The following is a 15,025-nucleotide window of genomic DNA, read 5'->3' as shown; positions in this document are numbered from 1 at the left end:
GACTCGCCACTCTCAATTCAAGCAGCAGCCAAAGCTCAGGACTCCCCTAAAGGCAGCACAATAGAATTAAAAAATATTGCCAGTAAAGAGTTTACTAAAAGCCGTATTCAAGACATAAGTTACGCACTAAGAAACAGAAGCTTGGCATCGGTCCCCCTAGATGAAATAAGTCAAACCTCGGCAGCGAAAGAGCAAGTAACTACTCCGAGTGGGGACAGAGTAAAATATAACAACAAAAAGCAAAGAAGCCACAAAACAAAGGGTGAAACCGCAGCAGTGGTCTCAACTAGAGCTGCTAAGGCGGCCAAAAAAGAATAATCTAAGAAACGAGCTCCTTTAAAAGTAACACCCACTCTCCGCTCTTTCGTCAAAGTGCAGGAGAAATTTATACCCAAAAACATAACACAAAAGGAAGGGAACATTAACAGAGGGGCCCTAACCATGCAAAAGCAAACACCTCCCTCTACTGGAAAATCTGTAGAATCCCCCAATCGATTCCAAGTCCTTATGTTGGGAGACCCCGTGGATGAGAATGGATCAGATGCCGAGGAAGGACCGGAGATTGAAGATAATCTACACCAAAATACACTGCCTAGTGATCAGGTTTCAGAGTGACCTGTGCAGGGTGAAATTGGGGACCTGATGTGGTCACTAATGAAAGAAATCAAACTGAGCTTTGCTAAATCAGAAAAAAATCAGAAGAGGATACAAGCAACTTGTGAGGCGTTGGAGTCCAAGGTTAATGGTTTAGTAGACCACGTATCAGCCATGGAAAACACGGTGGAGCAGACTAGGAAAGAGTTGAAATCTTGTCAGAACCATATCAACAAATTAAGATCAAGCAAAAAAGAGCTCAGAGATAAGATCGAGACTTTGGAAAATAACTCAAGGAGAAACAATATACGAATACCCAATATTCCCAGAGGACTCAGAAGGACAGAATATAAATAGTTTTGTAGTCAAATTGTTAAAAGAAATGTTTACGGAGGTAGAGGAGAAAACTTTAGACAAAGACATTCAAAGAGTACATAGAGATCCCTTCAGATTGAATAAATTAAGGAAAAATGTGCAGAGAATACTGGTAAACTTTAAAACTTACACCTTAAAAGAAAACATTTTAAGTAAGACTTTAAAAGTAGGTACTCTTTCCAAAGGTGACTACAACTTTAAAATTCGTTCTGACATATCCAGGGCAACACTAGACCGACAGTGGGCTCTAGGGAATTATATGCAAGACTTGAGATCATTAGGGGCCACGGTTCAAATGAAGTTCCCAGCTCTACTGAAGATCATGTGGAATAATCAGACACATAATATCAGGGAACCAAAAGAAGTGTTAGAACAAATAAAAGCAAAAAAGTAAGGGCCAGAGATGCTATAACATAAAAAACGTACGACAACGGAACAGGGCAATTAGGTTTGTCCAATGACAGTATGGAGGGTTCTCCAGGAGTGGGTGAGAGGTGTAAGTTTATTTTCTTTTTTTGAGCACAGTTCTAAGATTTTTGTTGGTGGGGAGCATTTGAGAAAAAAATCAAGAAAATAATTGTCCGATATGCAAGATTTATAGTAGCTATGGTCACGGTAAAATACATAACAAGCTATTACCACTAAGGTAGGTGAAGAATAGAGAATAAAACAGAGAATAGAACAGAGATGACTGGACTTAAAGATAAAAACAAGATAAAGATTATAACTTGGAATGTAAACGGGCTTAGAGTAAGGAGAAGATGACAAAAAATCTTTGAATATCTTAAATTAATAAAGGGTGATGTCATAATTTTGCAGGAAACTCATCTCCTAAAGTCTGAGTGGTCCGATATCATAAAACACGAAAAATGGGTAGAAAACAGCGTCTGCACAAACCAGACTTGTTGCATTAAGGGTGTGGCAATAATCATTAAAAAACCATTGAAAATAACAATTGTAGAGGAATGTGTAGACACGAAAGGTAGATGGGCTGCTGCAAAGATGAAACTATAGGATAAATCTTTTTTGTGGTCAGGTACTATGGCCCAAACACAGACGACCCAGCACCGCTTCAATCTTTGTACGCCCAACTAATCAACACATCCATTCCAATTATTCTAGGTGGAGATTTCAATATATTATTAGATCCTAAAAACGATAGACACCCGCCAGGAAGAGCTTTAAATCTCCCTAAAATGAGGGAATGGATAAATAGATTTAAAGAAGACTTGGGCCTGGTTGATATTTGGAAGACTAAAGGTGATCAAAGTAACACATTTACTTACAAGAATCAAAAATACGGTCACGCATCAAGAATTGACTTCTTTCTAATAGACAATCTGCTAAGTAAAAATGTGATAAAAGTAGAACATCTACCTGCACACCTACCCGATCACTCTTCAGTTCAGATGAGTCAAAGCCTCCTTCAGGGTGAGATAAGGTGGACGTTGGACTGTACACTTTTGCTGGAAGAACAACTTGTTTAAAAATTGAAGGTTACAACAGAGAATTACTTCCAAGTTAATGCCTAATGGAGAAGTATCCACTCAAGTAGTTTGGGATGCTTATAAAACGGTAGTTAGAGGAACCCTGACTGGTTTAGCAGCGAAAAGGAATAAGGAGAACAGACACATAATGTCAGTTAAAGTCAGACATATTAGATAAGCATAGGATGTATGAGGCTGCAACCTCTAAGAAGAGCAAGAAAGGGCGAAAGAAGAAATTTCAAAAAAGAAGTGTGACCTATCAATCTATCTGGAAGGAAGGGTAAGGAAAAGATGGGAGGCTAGTAGCTTGTCAAACTATGAGTATAGGGAAAACAGCTGAAAACTCTTGGCGTGGAAGCTTAAAACTGACTCTAACAGGAATAAAATTATGGCAGTATACAGCGGCCTGGGTGGTGGAAAGGTAGAAGACAGGTCAGGAATAGAAGAAGCTTTTGTAGATTTCTTTCAATCGCTATATGAGGAGGACATAACACCTCTAGGCCTTACAGTAGACTCCTATTTAAGGGAATCACAGATCTCTAAGCTGGAGACTGGCTCACGTGAATCATTAAATGCAGGAATCACTATTGAAGAGGTTCTGAAGGCGATCAAAAGACTAAAAAAAGGGAACGCAGCTGGCCCAGACGCCATTCCAAACGAGCTCTACTTAGCCTTAAAAGAAACTTTAGCTCCCAGACTAGTGGACCTCTTTAATACTATCTACCTAGAAGGCCAACCACTCCCAAAATCATGGAATGAAGCTACTATTAGCTTGATTTTGAAACCAGGTAAAGATCCCCTAAAATGAGTCGTATAGACCCATATCCCTCTTGAATAATTATTATAAAATACTTACGCAGATATTGGCTACAAGACTTGGAATTATAACAGACAAACTTATTCATAATGACCAAAAAGGTTTTATTAGGGGGAGAAAGCTACATGACCTGCACTCACCAACTTATCAGAGCCATCGACATTGCCACTCAGGAACAGACTCCACTTGCAGTTCTCACCTTTGACGATGCTAAAGCGTTCGATCAAGTGAACTGGTTATTTTTGCAATAAGCTATTTCTCACTATGGCTTAGGGGAGAATTTTTCGAGAGTCATAATGAACATATTCACGGCTCCGGTAGCAAAAATTCTTATAAGTGGTAGTCTATCGAAAGAAATTCAGATTAAAAGAGGTTCGAGACAGGGCTGTCCGCTTTCTCCCCACCTTTTTTATTTATACATAGAACCTCTAGCCAACATGATTAGGAGATCTCAGGAAATTATCCCCTTTATATTTAAAGGATGGGTCAAGAAAGTGGCGTTATACGCCGACGACTTAATGGTTTACACAAGTGACCTAAAAAAGTCTCTCCCTAGCATAACAAGACTGTCAATCACCTGAAGACGGAGATTATGCACTGGAACATGGACCTACCAACAGCGGGAATTAAAAATAGAATCAAATACCTGGGGATAGAAGTTTTAAAAAATATTTACGAAATTGCTCAAGTAAATTTGAATTCAAAAGTAAAGGAAATGAGGAAGCTATTAAGATCATGGAGTTGCCTATCTCTTTCTTTTTTGGGGAGATCTAACGTCATTAAAATGGCTATTTTGCCAAAGTTTACCTTTTTATTCAACGCTATTCCACTAGAGTTTAAGACTCAATGGATAAAAAAGATTCAAAGTGAAATCAATGGTTTTATATGGGCCTCTAAAGGAGTAAGAATAGCATTGAAAAAGCTATGCCAGAGGAAGTATCGAGGTGGCATAGCAAGTCCAAACTTTCTGGCTTATTACAGATCCTTCCAATTTAAGAACATAAGAATTCTATTTAGAGTACACAAGTTTTACTCCTCCTATTGGAAAGTTGCCACTGATGAGGACTACTGTCTTTATAAATTTGGGCAACCGAAATACTTTAAAAAAGTCAAATTAAAGGTACTGGGATCAGCGTACAAGATATGGTATGAAATAAGAAGAGCATGGAAGATTCCATACTACAGTCGACTAGCACCTATAAGGAGGTCACCTGGAACCCCTGACTGTCTAAAAGACTCCTTAGCAGGACCACTGAAGGAAGCAGGAATAACAAAATGGGGAGAACTTTTTGACTCTGGTTATTTACAAAGTTGGGACTTACTGCTTGAAAGAACAAAGGGGGAAATATCCAGGTTCAAATATTATCAGCTGGCGAGTTGGTGAAAGGACCAAGAGAAAAACCTAGAAACCACAGAAAAATTTGAGGAAGAAATACAAAAAGATCCAACAAGAAAGGAGATATCGAAGTGGTATTGGTAGCTCAGACAGGAGATGACGAATTTACAGCCCCAGGTGATATATGGAAAAAGATCTTTCCAGCTCAAGTCTTGCAACAGCAATGGCAAGTATCCTGCACTTTTCTGTGGCATAATATAGTTTCTGCACCCCTTAGGAAAAACCATCTTTTTACTTTTCTCAGGTCATACTGGACACCGGAAAAGTTATCCAAAATGAATAATCAGGTGACGAAAAAGTGTCCAAAATGCGGGGAGTAAAAAGCGAACGATATTCATATGTTCCACCTGTGTCCTCATCTTGATATTTTTTGGGAAGAAGTGGGTAAGATTATTGATAAAGTCTTAGAAACGAACATTAAGGTAAGCACTTTTACCGTTATTTTTGATATTTTGGACAGTAACGATTCTACTACTGCATTAGGTAAAAAACTAAAAAAAACTATTATTTGTTTTAATTTTATTAGCTAGACGTGAGGTGTGTGTAAATTGTGTTCTTGCATCTCCTCCTAAGGTGGCAGAATGGCTTTGCTTTGTAGAAAAGGTTAGGAAATTAGACAAACCCAGAGGGAAATGTAAAAGGACCAAGCATTGTGATCTTTGGGACAAGAACACGAGGTAGGGTAGGGAGGGATGTCCAATGATTTTACCCTATGCAATCCAACAAATTAAAGGAAACCATCATGGTGGATCTGCGATGGATAAACTCAAAGAATTTGAAGGTTCTTAAGATACGGTCTCACCTCGATATATAATGGTGGTCTCCATTTACCTATGGCAAGGTGACCTTGTCTACCATAACCGTAAAAATCGCATAAATGAGCACAAAAAAAAAAAAAGACTTCCGTTTTGCCTGCATTTAGTCTCAGGCAGCTAGAGTCCATCCATTTGGCCAGGCCTACCAAATAGGTCTCGAAATTACTTACAGTCAGTGGTAGGCAATGCTTGGCACATTCCTCACAACTAATGGCAGTGCAGTGTTACTTACAGACATAGGTAGGCACTGCTTGGTACATTCCTCACAGCCTAGCAGAGCACAGTGTTACTTGCAGTCAGTGTCAGGCACTACTTGGCACATTCCTCACAGTATATTGCAGCACAGTGTTACTTACAGTCACTGGTAGGCACTGCTCAGTACATTCCTCACAGCCTAGCGCAGCACAGTGCTGCTTACAGTCAGTGGTAGACACTACTTGGCACATTCCTCACAGTGTATCGCATCACAGTGTCATGGGCAGGCATTCATTGGAACAATCTTCTCATCCAATAATATTACATTAATGCCTACAGTCAAAGGTCAGCTCTTCTGTGCCATTCTTCACATCTACCACACTCCTACAGTGTGACCCGGTATTTGCCTAAGTCTTCCAAGGCATCTACTCAATATGACAACAAGAAAGCAGCATTTGTAGCAATACCTCTTGTTACCAGTGAAGGCTCTCCACTAAGGCGGAGGTGTGTCGCTCCACTGCTTTCAGCAGTGGAAATAAAGGAAAAATAAAATGATAACTCATTGTTATTATCATTTTATTTGTTCCTGCTGGTGCAGCTCGGCGGGGTGGGATGCACTGCTCTCAGAGCAGGGGGAGGAGTGGTGGGCACTCTGTAAAGTGTGCATGAATGTTTGGCCAGCCGTCTCCGGCCGGCCATACAGTCAAGCGCACTTTGCATGTTCTCCACCTAGGCTCCATTACAGCTTGGGAGGAAACATGTCCAGGCTCTCATTCCCTAGCTGAACGCCTAACCACGGCACTCAGACAAATCACAACGATGCACTACAGCGTTGTGATTGGCATAGGAGATCCTGGGTGATTCCTGTTCTGGCTGGGGCGAAGGGACAGTGACGAGGGACAATGAGGAGAAACGCAAGGAGGAGGTAACGTTTTATTTTGTTTCTTTAACCCCTTCCACAGCCCTCTGCCCCGCAACCCCCGATCCGTGACAGCCACCTCTGCTTGCTACACAGAGCATTGTCAGGGCCGCCCGCAACAGCAACTGGTAAATAGCCCCAAACCTTCATTTTATTCCATTTTCACAACTAAATATCAAGGATTCATTTTGAAATCACTACTGCTTTGATTAAGTCTAGAGTCCTACATAGGATTTTCTCTTCAGTCCTCATTAGCAGGGCCTCTATGTTCATTATGCCTAATTATGGATTACAGATTTATTTTCACCAGCCTAATTTTCAAAAATGGGAATTCAACATTTGCACCGGTGATAGGGAGCATTAAAAAAAGTTGCCCTTGAGTTTGAGTGGGAGAAAACGTGAAAGTGTTTATAAGAAATAAGGTGGGAAAGAATGATAGGAGCAAGATTAGGCATAGAGTAATGGAGTTAAGAGTGTGAGGAGGACAAGAAAGGAGGATCTGAAAGAGGGAAGGTAATGTGCAAATGTGTGTTAGTGAGAGGAGTGCAATATTAGCCCCCAGTAACAAAATCAGCAGGCTAGGATAATCCACTCAGCACTCGTTTCCAGCCTCCCCGTGTTTTGAAATATGGTATAGTTTTAAAAGCACCCGCTGCAGAGTTCCTTGTATGCACAGCACTTTTCAGCAACAATAAAAATGCCATGATCTCTCAGGTGATTAATCTTCCTGCTGGCAAGAGCTGGAGTTTTGTCTAATGGCAGTTTTGACTCATCTGAGGTAGCACCGAGGGTTAATATGCGTGCTGCAAAGAATGTGTACCGTGCAGATCACAGAAGTGAATTTTATGTGCATAGCTCTGTGGGTTCCTGCATTTGTCACAGAGATCCTTTTGTTACTTGTAGTTCATACGCTACAACAGTAATCTAGTACACTGAGCAATGAACTGCCACCAAAGTGCTGCATGCAAACTGCATGGTAAAGGTTAGAAAGTGATGTTTTTTCAAGTCTTTCATCATCCTAATGTTGTAAAAAGTGTTTGCGTGGGTGGAAATACATTCTTATTAGTAAATGTAACCCTAACCACTGTGTTATGTTTTGAATCCTGAGTTTTTGCTTTTCCATCCCAAGCACTCTTAAAAAATGCAAAGACCTCGTAGTGCCCCTTGTCTTATGTAACATTTCCTGTACACTGACTCACACACTTATATTTCATTGTCTCAAAGTGTGTGTGATGTAAAGTGCTCTGACACATTAATCTGGTATGAGAGGTGCTATAAAACAGATGCAATAAATGTGAGAGGGTGGCTATGGAGAGATGAGGGGCACTGTTGGAGGGTGATAGTATGTGAACCATGGAAGGCCCCAATAAAGATTAATGTATCCTGGTGCAATGTAAGCCCATCATTTACTATGCTTTAAAAGCTAATACAATTGAAAACATCATGAAAAATGTGTTCTAGAATGCACCATTTTTGCCATGTCCCCCAAATTTTCTTTGGGAGGAGAACCCCTCCAAATCCTCCTTATAGTGGCCGGGCTCGCTCGCTGCATTCGCCCGCTACACTATGCATAGGGGCTGGTCAGACAAAATTTGCCAGGGCTACTTTGGATTCACAGTCTGGCCCTGTAGGTGAAAGGAAGATGTGATAAAGGAATGTATCAGATACAATAGTGAGACGACGGTAAGAGCAGAGTGTGTAAGGTGAGTTTGAGGGAAGTGAGAAGTTTAGAGAGTAGGGTATCAGAGGATGGACAAAAATGAGTGTGTGAACTGAAAGAGTGAGAGGCTTCAGAGCGTCGTATGTGAGAGAGAGAAAGTGTATGGTAGGGGTGAAAGGGAAAGTGTGAGATTCGTGTGTTTAAGAAGAGGGAGAAAGATGAATGATAAAAAGAATTCAAGAAAACAGCTGTCAGACGAGAGGATGGTGTAAGAAACAGCAAAGAGACGGGACAATTTTTGGGTATGGGGATACTAGGAAGATTACTAGACTGCAACCAGCAGAGGCAATCATATTACCAATACCAGCAGCAAGTGGACAGAGTCAGTGGTACAGAGAAATGCATCTTAAAATAGGGTGGAAAAAATCATTGTGCTGGTCCTACACAAAGAGCGGCTGTGTAACCAGGGCTGTCTAGAGGTTAGAGGACATTACCTAAAGTCTGCAGTTTCTGCTGGAGGAGAAGAAGGTCTACCTAGAGCCTGGAAGCCTGCCTGCTGAGAGAGGGAAAGAATGTGTCTAACTCTGCAGGAAGCGATAATGCTAAAGAGCCGAGGCCCAGAGTGTTCTTGGTGGGTTGGAGCAGCCTTAGAAAGTAGCGACTATCAGATAAGCTAGGAGAAACCTGCATCATGAGGTGCCTCTTTGGTCACTTTATGTGGTTCCTACGTGAGAACAGTCCCAAAGACTTTATCAACCAGGTGTGTCCAAATTCACTGTCCATTGCATCCTTAACTCTATATGGTTGCCACTGCACCTCGCCATCGTTAACCTGGAAGGCCTGGAAGGCATAACATTTCACTTTGCCATGCTCTAAGTCTGATTGGCCTGGAAGGCTGCCACTGAATCGCATCTCTGAAAACCTGATTGGTCTGTACCTGTACATCACCGCTAAGAACATGATCAGCCTTGGAGACGATAGCTGAATGTCACCACTGTGAACTAGGATTTCTGATGAGGCTGCTTCCACAAGCGAGGCCAGGATGTAACTCCATCACCTCTACTGAATCCACCCATTGACATCGATTGAAAGAGCGGCTGCACCTGTCTCGTGGCCTGACCTGCAAAGACCGGCACACAGCCATTGCACAGCTTCCCGTGCGATTGGAGCACACAGGCTGAGACCTTCTCAAAGAAAGACAAGCACATGGACTTCAGACTTTCTACACAAAGTAAACCAAGGGCAAGATCGAGAGAATAAGTTGCACTTCAAAGCCCCACCGGGGTAACAGTGATAATCTGCACCTGTACCTAATTTGTTCTTCTGCCACTAGATAATGGGCACTATAACACCACGATGTCACCCGAATGGGGAGAGGACATTAGAGCATAAGGGTATAGGGCCACCTATAGAGTGGACCTAGGGATTTAACCTTATATCCTGAGCATAATTGGATTGTGCAGTACTTAGTTCTGTTTTGTAAATAAAGTAAATGCGTTTACTAAAATACAATCACTGGGCTGTGTAATCAAATTATTGTGTCTGTTGGTTGATTGTTGAGTTCTGAGCTATTGTCCCCCACACTACCTTTCTGAGAAGCCTTTGACTGCTCACCCTCGCTACCCTGAGAGTCAAATGTGTAAATGTCTGTACCCGGCCAAGTTTGCAAAGTCATAGTAGGACGGACCGCAGGACACCTGTGGCAAACTGCTGGGGGCCAACCTTGTCTGCCCTGTGGTTCCCTAAACAGGGTCTGAAACAAGCCCTCTGAACTAGAGACTGTTTCACAATATCTGATGTGACATAGCAAGACCTATAACCCTGAGGCTGGCATCTGATCCCGTAGGGGCAATATTTGAGCACCAAACCATGTCCATGAAAAAACGAAGCATGGTCTATTGTGCGACCCACCTGTTTTAAATCTTGTGGTAGGGAAACATCAGTAAAATACATTTTTAGCTCACTCATACACTATAGGTATGACAGTTTAACAATGAGAGAACGAAACTGTCATGATTTAAGGGAGATAACCTCCCTCAAACTAGCATCCCCCATAGCTAGGAGAGTGTACAACTTGTGAACAGGAGGACTCTCAGATGCTTACCAGTGCTTGATGTGGAACCCATCAATGAAGCATACCACACTACTCGGGTGAGGGTTCACCGTTCTATGAGAGTACATGAATGCGTGAACGTTCATTTTCAGCCTGCTTTATGTATATGCAAATGTTAGAGCTAGTTGTCTAGTGCACTTTACACATAGCAGCCACCGTTGCGGATTTCTGCCCTTTCAGAGCTGACTGGGCATGGCTTCTAATAAACAGAATGCCGCAGAGTCATCTGTCTGCAGTGGGACTGCTGAAAGTCATGCTGGAGGACGCTCCAAGGGTGCTGTCAACTGACTTAATTAAGTGCAGGTGGCACATTCCAGAATCCATCACCTTCCAATTACTCACCTTAACAATACCCCCCTCACCACCCACGCTCCTTCTGTCTGCCTCAGAGACTTAAATACATCCTCTCCCATACCGCCGGCCTTCATTTCATTATCCCCTCCTGTCTCTGAGAATGTTACCATTTTTATTTTCTTGGTTTATTATGGCTCAAACTAGAGTGACACAGCACTATTTATGAAGATACTCCTTTGTACAGAGGTGAGAGCAAAAATATGCATGCAAGAGAAAGAATAAAACAAAGCAAAAACACAGGATTAATAAGGTAAATCAATGTGTCATTGCTACAATAAGTCAATTGTATTCGCTTTCGAAATTTTTTTGTTTTGTTGACCTTTTTCAAGATAGTTAAAGGTGGAACCAGTTTGAGCTGGTTGGGCAGTGCATGATAGACCTAAGGGGTGTGTCCACAAAAGGATGTTTGAGAGTAGAATCTCTTGAAGTTTGAGACATAACAGGGTTTTCTTTTTGGAAACCCAAGTAGCACCAGATCTTTTGACTTTCTCCACAAGGTACTTCGGCTTGGTGAGGTGGATTGCTTTATAGGTTATGCACACAGAGTTGTACGTGCTCAAACATTAAGGATTCTGACAATACCTTATTTACCAGGTCAACCATTAGGTATACCAATACAATATTTACCCTAGGATTATTTGAGGTCCTTATGAGTTTTATGATCACACCTGATATCACTTCCCCTCCACAAAAGTTACCATAAAAAAGCTCAAGCAGTATTTTTATCTTTATCAAAGGTATTCCTTTTTTAAAAGAACGTCAGCAAATCTGTGAGGTGGTGCCTCTGAAAGGAATTCATCCAGGGTCACACATTTATAGGGAAATGTCACTCACTCCCTTGAAAAGAAGAGAAGAAAGAAATGGGTAACATAGGTCTAGGACTCTATAGAGACAAGCAAGAACAAGTCTTGTTCCTTGTTGCCCTCACACACCCCGAAGGATGTCATGCTTCATCATTGGGCAGTTGCTCCTCGTCGGGCTGGTGGTGCAATGCCCTACGGGTCCCCCGAAAGGTCACTTTGTCGGAGATCTTCTGCGAACTGCCATTTGGTGCATGCAGGTGTGTAGGGGGAGTCCTAAATAAATAGTAAATATGTGCGTGCAGTGATCTAAAATTGACTTAGAGTTACCAGGAAAATGTGTTTTAATGTGGCGGTACCCTTGCCAAGCTAAAAAATCCTTAGGTTGTGTTTTACAGTCCCCCTACACACCCGCATGCACCAAACGGCAGTTCGCAGAAGATCTCCGACAATGTGACCCTTCGGGGGACCCGTAGGGCACTGAGGTGCCGGCCCGACGAGGAACAACTGTTCAATGATGAAGCATGACATCCTTCGGGGTGTGTGAGGGCAACAAGGAACAAGGCTTGTTCTTCCTTGTCTCTATAGAGTCCTAGACCTCGGTTACCCATTTCTATCTTCTCTTCTCTTCTTTTCAAGGGAGTGAGTGACACTTTACACTCCTCCCTAGGAACAGTGCCCCGCAGTTTTTGATTGTACATTCAACCCCTGGAGCACGGGCTCTGGACCTTGATCCAACTCCTGGTCCCCCACTCTCTTTCCTTTTTTTGTTTCACAGTTCCTTGGATCTCACTTATTGTTTCAATGAGATCCTTATTGCAATCCTAAACTATCAACTACACACAGGAAATGCATACAGCAGACTACACTTCCCCAGCTGATACAAGATCACCCGTACAGCCAGTAGTAATGCAAATGTTACCATCAAAACCACCACTTAAACACCTCCAGCCAATAGATATTCTTTGTCTGTACCACTTCTATAATATCCTATAAATGAATGCACGCTTCTTTACAGGCAGTGCTGCCCCATCAGTGCTGCCCTTGGCTAGCTCTTTACTATAGACTACAAGCTGAAGACAACGAAGCTTATTGTTAAACTCACTAAGAGGGCATCACTCAATCCCACCTGCTGAGAACACCCAAAGCCTCCATTCCACCCTCGGAAGTCAAGATACCAGTGTATATTTATCACACGGCTCGATGGAGGCAATACACAGGGTGCTGGCCTGCACCGCTCCAAGTCACACTGCATGCAAGCCAATTGGTAATGGGCACTAAGAAATCTGACCACGTCAATAATATCCTGTAAGAACTTTAGCGACTCATCCTGGAGGCAAAAAAATACACTTAAAGGGCCTTTCAAAGCTCAACGAAGCTCATTGGTACGCAACCGTGTGTTTATCAGCGTACCTAATTGACAAACTGCACACCACAAGAGGCGGAAGCAGTCATATGAGAAACAACACCCATGTACTGCTGGAAATCCCTAAAAAAAAAAATAAGCAAGACGCTAAACCACCTTCCAGATCAACTAAAGATTTTCATGGGTGCTCGTGCAACGCAAAGGGGAGGAAATTCAGGGTCAATCAGCTTTTAAGAGCTACAATGTTTTAGCACTTACACCCACTTGGCGCCATGGAACAAGGCTGTGCCTGACTCAGCGGTTTTCTAGCACCTCTGATGCTGATGATATCATCTGCAGGCGACTCACTTTAAAATCGGGTGCCTGTCCTTGGTGCAACAAACCAGTGCAGTTTTTCACGCAGAGCACCGGTGCATGAAGGATACCTAATACAGGCCAAATCATTCTCCTACATAGCTCCAGATAGTATCCTGGACTATATCAGGCTCAAATTGGGGCATTTTATTTTTCCGGAACGCACATCTTTTCAGAATATATTGGCTGTCCAATTCTCTCATATAAATTTGTTAGATTATTACCCCATCCAACAGCCAGGCAGTTTTCTGTACCGTCAATACTACGAAATTATCCTATAGCCAACAGCCAGGTAGGTTTCTGCACTGTCAATGCTATGAAATTATCCTACAGCCAATAGCAGGCTAGGTAATGTACTGTTAACGCTAGACATTATCTTATAGCCAATAGCCAGGCACTTTTCTCTACTGTTAATGCTACGACATTATCCAATAGCCAGGCAGGTTTATGTTAATCCTACAACATTATCCTATTGGCAATTGCCAACCAATTTTCTGTACCGTCAATATTACGAAATTATCCTTAGCCAACAGCCAGGCAGGGTTATGTGCCGTTAATGCTACAACATTATCCTCTAGCCAACAGCCAGGTAGGTTTCTGCACCGTCGATGCTACGAAATTGTCCTACAGCCAATAGCCAGGCAGGTTTATGCACTGATGACGCTAGACATTATCCTATAGCCAATAGCCAGGCACTTTTCTGTACCGTTAATGCTTCGACATTATCCAATAGCCAGGCAGGTTTATGTGCCATTAATCCCACGACATTATCCTATTGGCAATAGCCAGGTAGTTTTTTGTACCGTCAATGCTACGACATTATCTGAACCAGGCTAATGATCTGCAGTACTATTCCATGAGGGTTTGAACACAATCACCACAGTGACTGCTCCTTTAGACTTTCTGAAGACCATCATCCAAGTACCACAACTTGTTTGTAAACATCTAAATAAGTGAAAGTCAAAGTACGGCCGGGGGCCGTATGCGATCCTCCTGGCCTTATCATTCGGCCCTCTGGGCATCAGCAGCAGTGGGCTGCCGTTTACTCGACTCAGCACTAACATGGAAAAAAAGTTAAATATACAGCAAGCACTTATTTAAAGGTTAATTGCAGTCAGGGAAAGGAAGTAACTAGCCCCTTAACTTTAGGAACAGCTTCATGTTTAAAGACAGTCACTAGATAGTAATGCGTTGCGTCCCCTACACCCACTTTAAAGCCCCCGCTGGTACCAGTGCGGCCGTCGGTCGCACCATAGACCAAACTTTGCTGCCCCGGGAAAATGTTTGTGAGTACCCATGATCTAAACAGACAGTTCCCTCAAAAAATGAAGAAATGCCAAGAAACAACTGATGCTGTCAGCAGAAATCACATTGCGTCATGGGAGTACATGCTCGGTTTGTGGGATATCAAAACAGACAGTCCTGTCATTATTTCCACTGCTTATTATATACACGTATTCCATCTTTTGCCATCACCCACTAATACATACCTGTTGGCTGCAAATTTCTGGCAAATGAAGCCCCCAGGAATCTGCGTGACAATGTAGCCCCAAAAAAAGGATCCGTGGATCATCCCCACAGTTTCAGGGTCCCAGGTGAACTTGGCTTTCTGAAAAACAAAGACAACCGGGGGACTTATACCAAAAGTGGGAATAAGACTATTTTCACAGCGTGCAAATATACCTTCTTCAGAAGTTATGAGAGATCCATTTTATGCACCTGAAAATTTAAATTTGGGAATGTATGTGTGCCAATCCGTAGGCAAATGTGAAAACTGGAT

General features: G+C 42.3%; 1 protein-coding gene across 2 annotated transcripts in view; it reads right to left on the bottom strand.

Moving 5' to 3' along the window:
• Positions 1-15,025, bottom strand: part of SLC17A7 (solute carrier family 17 member 7) — a 768,585-nt gene that overhangs the window by 182,806 nt on the left and 570,754 nt on the right. For both annotated transcript variants that reach the window (XM_085616330.1, XM_085616329.1), the window contains one exon: positions 14,736-14,854. In XM_085616330.1, coding sequence (XP_085472456.1) covers positions 14,736-14,854 — 119 coding nt within the window. The remainder of the gene's footprint in view (positions 1-14,735; positions 14,855-15,025) is intronic.

The sequence above is a fragment of the Triturus cristatus genome, chromosome 7 (genome assembly GCF_964204655.1).
Source record: "Triturus cristatus chromosome 7, aTriCri1.1, whole genome shotgun sequence".
Classification (NCBI taxonomy): Eukaryota; Metazoa; Chordata; class Amphibia; order Caudata; family Salamandridae; genus Triturus; species Triturus cristatus.
This window is presented reverse-complemented; position numbering and strand designations above follow the sequence as displayed.